General features: G+C 37.4%; 1 protein-coding gene across 1 annotated transcript in view; it reads left to right on the top strand.

The window, feature by feature from the left end:
* The window catches only part of LOC116903790 (submandibular gland secretory Glx-rich protein CA-like), a 5,830-nt gene extending 4,922 nt beyond the window's left edge, over positions 1-908 (top strand). Inside the window, exon 2 of the mRNA XM_032906483.1 lies at positions 406-908. Coding sequence (XP_032762374.1) covers positions 406-908 — 503 coding nt within the window. The remainder of the gene's footprint in view (positions 1-405) is intronic.
* Positions 909-9,324: the final 8,416 nt, after the last annotated feature.

Genomic DNA, 9,324 nt, shown 5'->3' with positions numbered 1-9,324 from the left:
AGCTAACTTAGATTTCATTCCAGAGATGGAAAACTCTAACTAAAACCCTTTGCACAAGCAGAGAATTGCATTGTGATCTGAAATTCAATTTAAAACTCTACTGATGTTAATGTACTTTTTTCCATTATTGCACTTTTTGCTTTGAAAATAGGAAATGTAATAAATAAGGGTACAAACCTTCTTGTTTGCCAGGTCTAGGACACATACTTATACCAGGATTACAAATACAAAATCTTCTGCGTTTTTGGAATATGGAATAAGAAAACCAAGATGAGGTTGTATGGGAGAGGAAGTTAGCAGTTGGCACACAGGTTCTGAAGGAAAGGATTGTGTGCTCAGATCAGGGAAAGAAACAAGAGGAAAGTCTGATCAATGTGTTCACATCTTCTGGCCCTTTCTATGCAGATTCTGAACAACAAACCCAGGACTCAGGTTCAGATCCCACTTCTGCTGATGCAGATGCAGAGAATGTTCAAGAGGGTGAATCAGCCCCACCAGCAAATGAAGAGCCTCCTGCCACCTCTGGGAATGAAGAGGAGCAGCAGCAGCAGGAATCCACACAGGCAGAGAATCAAGAGCCTCCTGCCACCTCTGGGAATGAAGAGGAGCAGCAGCAGCAGGAATCCACACAGGCAGAGAATCAAGTGCCTTCTGACTCTGCTGGGGAAGGACAGGAAACTCAACCTGCGGAAGGAAATGTAGAGTCACCTCCCTCTTCTCCTGAAAACTCACAAGAACAACCCCAGCAAACAAATCCAGAGAAGAAACCGCCTGCTCCTAAGACTCAGGAAGAACCTCAGCACGACAGAGGTCGTCCAAAGAAGCCCCTCCTTCCTTTTATCGCTAATTTAATACCAGAAAGAATTCGGAAATTATTAACTCGTAGTCCATTAGGCAGAAGATTTTAGGTAAGAATAATGAGTCAAATTTAATAAATATAATGAGCTTATCTCAGCATTTGTTAAATCATTGTGTGGAAATTTGCTAGCTAGCAGCATATGGACACAGCATTCACCTCCGCCTCATTTCAAGTCTTAGCCTTCAGACAGTACAGGGTGGTACATCTTTGATGGTGTAAGACAACCTTGCACAAGATCTCCACCCAGTGTACTTTGGCCTTTAGGGAACATAGATCTACAACCATGTTCCATTGCTCCTTGATTTTCATTTATTTTATTAATTTATTTTGTGACAATCACTACCCTTTGGATTGACTTGGTTTACAGAAGCACAAGAGCATCTTTCTTTGTTCCTATGTCCTATAAACTCAGCTTCACTGATCTCTCAGCCTAAGTTGCACTATATGACCCACTCACACAGGGATGTTCAGATCCATTGTCTCTAAGTGACAGCTTATCGACACCTCTAACCCTTATCAGAATTTCAGTTTGTTCTCTAAATTTGTGTATGGCCAAGTTGGTCAGCTCTACCTACCTAGGAGTACACATGGCTGAATATCATAGTAATATTTTATATTATGTTATGACCTCTTGTCCTTGTTAGACATTAATTTCAATCCTTTGACCATCCCCTTAGAAATATTAGTGTGTATGTAAATGAGTAAGTATTATACTAAATTGAGCGTTACATGAATGATATTCTATGCGGAGCTTTAGGTCATTCATTTCCAAAACCACCTTTCTTAGAAAATCCATTGCTTCACAATGTCTGTGGATGTCCCCACCGCATGCTTTCCTTGGCTTTATTTTGCTGTTTCTGTACTCAGGAATTTTTTGTTGTTGTTGTATACAATTAATTTGCCTGGTCTGTCATAATCTGTTTACTGCTTGTTCTTTTGATAAATATTTAAGCTAGTTTCAGTTGTTCAATCAGTCAGGGCACAGAGCATGGAAAAACTTTGGAAATATATCCTAGAAACTTTATTTCAGAACCAATGGGTGACTAACATAAATATTCAAATTCATCTTTATAAAGAAAACATAGATGCGTTCCATTTTCTTCTCTGTGCCTTACAAGAGTAAACCTGAGAAAATGGAGAAGGAATGAGGTGTAGGAGATGGAGGAAGAAGAGGTTGTGAGCTCCCACCCCTCTCACTTCAGGGGTAGCCATAGCAGTTAAGAGACCTCCAGCACGTCCCAATTTTTAAATAACTAAACTCCTTTCTTTTCTGTTTCAGAGAGTACCTGAGAAGATTATGACCTTCAGATGTGTAGGTCAACAAATCACTGTTGATTGTCTATAATATTCCAATAAAAATTTTCAGCATGCAATTTCTGAGTGTGTTCTGTATTTCTTAGTTAAGTGATGGAGAGAATTTGAGAGCCATGGCTATGGAAAAACAATACTTACCAAAAGACATCATGAGCACTTGCAAATATTTCCATCCTTTTTCCCACAACACGGATACCAAACGAAAACACTTTATTCCCCTGCAAACCAATTACTTTCCCTTGGATGTTGTAGTACTAGTTCATGATGTAATATATAACTTTCAGCTGTCTTGTTGAGATTTTTCCTTGTTTAAAAGAAACTTGATAGTTGTATTGTGAAGGAGTACAAAACTTGAGCATTTGTAACATTCCCTAGTTCATCTGTCTGGTTTATACTTTTGTAGTCTCATGAGGCATTTTCTCTTTAGTTTTTTGGACCTAAAGTAAGTGTTTCTACTTTTCTTTATATTACTAAAAATCTAGTCAGTATTCTATTATACAAATGTCCAGAATGATAAATGTGTTATTTTTAAATTAGTTCTGAGTAAATTGTAATTAATTCCATCTTTCAATCACTAGGACTTTCTTCATGTCTCTCTATTACTTGAAATAAATGCATTTGAAAGAGTGAGAAAGTCCTGGCCATTTGTCCAAAATTATTTCCTACAGTTACTCTTTTACTGATGACATCCTGTGGGATGGGTTGATTTATTGTGGTGATAATATGTGGTTTTTTTTAATTTATTATATACAAGCCTCCACTGGAGGCTTTAACTTCTTACAGACAATGGCCATGCAGGCTTGGTATCTTCTGTTACTCACAATCTTCACAAGGGCCATCCTTGGAGATTCCATTGCTCTCGGTTTCTACCTCACCCCTGAGAAGACTCTTAGTTCCTTCTGTTCTCCCAGGACTTTCTCCCTTCATCCATCTTACCTGAGCTTCTCCTTCCTGTTCCCATAGCCACCTGCCCTCAGGGAGCCTGTGTAATCCATTTTATTTGTTCTTCTCAGGATGATCCATGTATTCCCCCTTGACCCTTCCTTATTATTTAGCCTCTCTGTGGTCTATGTCCCTATTTTACTTGATTCCAGATTTTTACATACACTACTGCCAAGTTTAATAACACAGTTGCTTTATAAGTTTACTTTTGAGGGGTTGAGTCTGTCTTCTTGCTACTTGTCTGTAGTATTAAAGATGTAAAATATGCAGGGCATCTTCTGACCTTTATGAAACAGTGCTTTTGTGGAATGTGTCCTTGGCATAACTGTGAGCATGAACAGAACATATACTTTCAGCAGGCAGTAACAGATTAAGCCCTGGTGAGAAGTAGTTTAAACATCAATTAAAAGAAACCATACAATTAAATTTCATGGACTTGCCTACTTTGCTGTTGCAAAGCTCAACAGTTGACTTCCCTGCATCTTGTTTGTCCAGTTTAGGCAGTGTTCCCTCTGAATCTGAGGCAGGGACATTTTCTTGCTCAATGGTTAGCTTGCCATATATGAAGGAAACTGCATAAGGAAGTTCTTTGATGTTTGATCCTTATCGTGTTCCTAGAAGTGGAATAAGGGTACGGTCAGAGGCAGACTTATCTCCATGACAAAAAAAAATATTTTAATGATAAAACATTAATGCCAGATTCTGCTTCTGTCTGATATTTTTGAAGATGATATATCTAGTTCTTTACTATCTGTTCAATTTTGAAATGAAACTATTTCTGTAATAAACTAGACTAGTTTCTAACATGACCATGAACTTAATTGACTATTAACTTGCAATTCTCATTTATCCTAAACAGTTTATAATAGCAGATTTCATATTGACTAGAATTTAGCATTGCATTTTTACGAATTATGTAGGTATAATACTTTAAACAGAGTTGGTAAATATTATATTGTAACCAAGTATAACCTAAATTTACATCAAAATGCAAAGTCGATATCAATGTAATATATTTTGGCTTGTCAATATGCTTTCTTCTTAGAGTAGATTCAATAATCTACCTTGTACAATTATTTATGTATCCCCCCCAATTTTCTTTACATCCCTTCTCCTCCTTTATTCACCAACCTTAAACAGGGGAGAATGAAAAATAATGGAAGAAAAAGAGAGAAACTCCTGAATCTCACCTCTCTTTGTTTCATCTCTGATCCAAGTCCATTAAAATTTGTTACCACCCACTCAAATAATGAAAAATACCTCATCACCCCACCACTTGGGAAAGGGGCATAGCTTCCTTAAAATTGATTACTTCTAATTTGGGGTGTCTTTCTTACAGAGGGGTAGAAAATTAGGGTATTGGTCAAGTGTAAAGAAAGCTAGAGGTATCAATTATTGTTCAGTCTCTGCCTGCTAAGGAAGTTCAAGTTTACTTGAAGTCCTGGCCCAATCAGAATTATAAATCTAGACAAATTGAGGTCTTCTGGGGTCAATAGCTATCTTTGAAGATGTCCTAGAAACAAATTCTAATAAAAAAACTATTAAGGCGATCTACGGTAGTATCAGGTATAATACTGGAACAATATGTATCTTAGCACCTCCAGTGAAGGATATTTGGGTTCTTTCCAGCTTCTGGCTATTACATAGAAGGCTGCTATGAACATAGTGGAGCATGCGTCCTTGTTATATGTCGGAGCATCTTTTGGGTATATGCCCAGGAGTGGTATATCTGGGTTCTCAGTTAGTACTATGTCCAGTTTTCTGAGGAATGGGGAGAATGATTTCCAGAGTGGTTGTAATAGTTTGCAATCCCACCAATAACGGAGGGGTGTTCCTCTTTCTCAACATCCTCACAGCTTTACCACTTTTTCTTTTGTACCTATCTTAGCAATTCTGACTGGTGTGAGGTGGAATCTCAGGATTGTTTTATTTCCATTTCTCTGATGACTAAGGATGTTGAATATTTCTTTAGATATTTGCAGCCATTCATACTTCCTCGATTGAGAATTCTTTGTTTATCTCTGTACCCCATTTTTAATTATCTAAAGACTAACTACTTGACTTCTTTTTTTATATATTGGATATTAGCCCTCTGTCGTATGGAGGATTGGTAGAGACGTTTTCCCAATATGTTCGTTGCCATTTTGTCCTATTGATGGTGGCCTTTGCCTTATAGAAGCTTTGCAATTCTAGGAAGTCCCATTTGCTGATTCTTAATCTTAGAACATAAGCCATTGGTGTTCTTTTCAGGAAAATTTCCCCTGAGCCCATATGTTTGAGGCTCTTTCTCATTTTCTGTTCTATTAATTTCACCATATCTGATTATATGTGGAAGTCCTGGATCCACATGGACTTCACCATGGTAAAAGGCCATAAGAATGGATTAATTTGCATTATTCTACATGCTGACCACCAGTTGAACCAACACCACTTGTTGAAAAGCCTGTCTTTTTTCCACTAGATGGTTTTAGCTCATTTGTCAAAGATTAAGTGATCATAGGTGTGTGGGTTCATTTCTAAATCTTCAATTCTATTCCATTGATCTACTTACCTGTCTCTGAACCAATACCAGACATGTTTTTATCAAGATTGTTCTGTAATACAGCTTGAGATTAGGAATAGTAATTCCCCAAAAAGTTCTTTGATTGTTGAGGATAGTTTTCACTATCCTGGGTTTTTTTGTTATTCCAAATGAATTTGCAAATTACACTTTCTAACTCTATGAAGAGTTGAGTTGAAATTTTGAGGGGGTATTGCACTGAATCTGTATATTGCTTTTGGCAAGATGGTAATTTTTACAATAATTAATGCTGCTCATCCATGAGCATGGGAGATCTTTCCATCTTCTGAGATCTTCTTCAATTTCTTTCTTCAGAGACTTGAAGTTCTTGCCATACTGATCTTTCACTTGCTTTGTTAGAGTAACACCAAGACATTTTATATTATTTGCGGCTATTATTAAGAGTGTCATTTCTCTAATTTCTTTCTCAGCCTAATTATCCTTTGAGTAGAGAAAGGCAGAAGAATTGTTTGAGGTAATTTTATATTCAACCACTTTGCTGAAGTTGTTTACCAGCTGTAGAAGTTCTCTGGTGAAATTTTTAGGGTCACATGATTATAGTATCCTATCTTCTGCAAATAGTGATATTTTTTAATTCTTTCTTTCCAATTTGTATCCCTTTGACTCCATTTGTTGCCTAATTCCCCTGTCATACATGATTTTTACTATTTTGGAAGGAATCCATAGTTTTTCTTCTCATGTGGCAACAAAAACATATTCTCTCCACCAATGCAACATTTTTTAATCTGTCTCTTGGAAATTTCTTATCCTATTTAGTAAGCATCTCTTTCTTATTTCATCTTCTATATCCATTAAGCCTTTGCTCTCTCCTGAATTATTTATTGGAGCTTCTAAGTTTTGATATCTGGGCTACTAGTGTTTATATCCAGACCAGTGTTGATTAATTATTGTGCAGATGAGTTTTCCACTGCTGAGCTGAGATGGCCAATGTGAATTTGATATTAAGGACTCTTTGGGCATTTCTTGACAGGTGTTACCTTATTTGTCCCTTATTGATCTACATGCCAACTTTTGCCACACCTTTTGCATATTTTAGAAGGCTGGGCCTTCGTTTTGGATTATCTCAACAAGCATTGATTTTTAGGAAGTCCTTGCTCTATAAGTCCTTTTCAAATAACCTTGCTTGTCACAATTAAGACATTTGATAGTTTGCCTTTTGTCAAAACCTTTGAGGATTATTTTTAGTATTGATGTTACATACTTATAATTTTATATGTATATAGCATTTCTATTGGATGTCATCTCTTTCTGAGGGTCATCTCATTTTTATCAGCTATTATCTGGTGGCACTTGTTGTCCATGAACTGGATAAGCTAAAGTTGGTTTTCTAATAAACAGCTTTACCATTTTTTCTTTTGTATATATCTTAGTATCTTTCTTAATTTTATTTATAATTTTCATACATTTCTTATAGGGACTTTTTTCATTTTTACTATTTTTCTTTTTCTTGTTTTAAGTTTTCTTCTAAGTCCTGTGTCTATAAAGCCCTCTTTTTAAATATGGTATAAAAAGATTATGATTATTAAGATTAAGATAATAAATACCAGCATAATAATCATCATAATCCCTTTAATTTTATTAATAATAAATCCTTTTTATCATCTATTACCTTTCTATTTCCAGTCTCTTCCCTTTTTTAACATTTAAACATAACTTTAAACATTTCTTATCTGGACAGAAGCTTCCCTGCTTTGAATTTTTTTCTTGTCTCTCTCTTTTTTCTCTGTTTAGCTCAGACCTTGAACTGTCATTCACTTGCCCCTGTCCCTTTGTTCACTAGGAGAGGACTTCCTATCTTCCACTTGGAACAGAAGTTCTCTTGCTCCAGTTCTAACTCTGAGAAGTTGTCTCATGAGGAACCTCCTCAGGCCATCACCATGTTATTAGGCAGCAAGTGACTAGGCAGCACAAGGCCCCTCAGCTCTGGCCTCCCAAGGTCTCTGTTAGGCTAGAAAACTGCTTTGAGAACTGCTTGTCTATCCAGCCCGGCTAGTTCTTTTTCTTCCCATCCTAGGCTTCTTAAGAGCACCCATTTTCCTGAAGCTTAGAAGCACTGGTTTACTCCCGTCAACTTTGCATTTCAGATTTTTTGGCCTGATATTCAGTGCCAATATAACTACACTGCCTTTTACCCAGGACTTTACTAAACCTGAATTTCATGCCTCACAGTGGACCCTTTTGGATATTAAATATGTCTGTCTTTTTTCTTCCAGTCCTGCTCCTGGAATGACAACTCTCAGACTAATAAGTTGTTACTAGGCCATAAGCTTTGGCTCATCCTCTGACTTGCTCTAAACTTCTTTAACCATTTAAACCACAATTCTATGTCTACCATTTTGTTAGTTACCTCTCCCTCCTGCTTGTCTCCTCAGCATCTCCCTTAATTTCTCTCCAAGTTCATCTACCTGCCTGTTTATATCTTTCTCCTTGTTCCATCTCTTACTTGGTCCATGCCTCTCACCATCTCTTTCTCTGAGCTCTCTGCTTGTCTCTCTTTCATCTCTTACTGTTTCCCAGAATCCTCTCTTCCTGCCAGTGTCACACCTCCTGTTTCCTGATTCAGCACATAGTCCACTGGAATTTGTTTGTTTGTTTGTTTGTTTGTTTGTTTGTTTAATTTTCTTATTGTCTTTATTCATTTTTCATCCCACTCACTGCTCCCCTCAGGGTCACTCATTCCAACAATCCTCCTCTCTCATCCCCTCCCCTTCTCCTCTGTGCAGTTGTCCCTACCATCACCACCACCACCACCGGACCCTGCGTATCACCCTTCCTGGCAAGTGAAGTCTCTGCTCTGCTAGGCATTTTATCCCCCACTGAGGACAGACAAGGCAACCCTATCAGAAGAACATATCCCGCATACAGACATCTGCTTTTGGGATAGCTCTCATTCCACTTGTTCAAGAATCACATAAAGACCAAGCTGAGCATCCAGCTCCACAGAAAATATTAGAAAGAAATCTCCAACACAAAAAAAGATAACTATATCTAACAAATCACAAGAAATAGGGAATCCCATACCAGCCAAAACAAGGAAAGTACAGAGACAGACAGACAGAGAGACAGAGAGAGAGAGAGAGAGAGAGAGAGAGAGAGAGACCACACCACACACACACACACATACAACACACATAAACATACACACACCAACACCAACAACAAAAACAATAACATCATAACAATCAGTGGTCATTAAGATCTCTCAACATCAATGGATTCAATTCTCCAATAAAAAGACACTGTCTAACAGAATGGATGTGAAAACAGGATCCATCATTCTGCTGTATATAAAAACCACACCTAAGCAAGAAAGATAGTCATTACCTCAGAGTAAAGTGTCATGGGCTTTCTTATTAACAGGTAGCTTATAAGAGATTTTTTTCTACAAATAAGACTTAATAAAGTTATCTATAACATTTGTTGTCCAGTCTCTATATGCTAAGAAAGTGCAGCCTTAAGTTAAGTCTCTTTAGAAAAGTCTGTGATGCTAGACGAAGTAAGCTAGCTGTTTTGAAGGTGTCCTGCAGCAAGTCTTTAGAGGAAACATAACTGATATAGTCTGATGTAGTTTAAGGTAGGAAGCTGGAACAGTAGGCCTAGCATCTCAGCATTCCCTAGGGTAAATCTT

This window comes from Rattus rattus, chromosome 6 (assembly GCF_011064425.1).
Source record: "Rattus rattus isolate New Zealand chromosome 6, Rrattus_CSIRO_v1, whole genome shotgun sequence".
NCBI lineage: Eukaryota > Metazoa > Chordata > Mammalia > Rodentia > Muridae > Rattus > Rattus rattus.
This window is presented reverse-complemented; position numbering and strand designations above follow the sequence as displayed.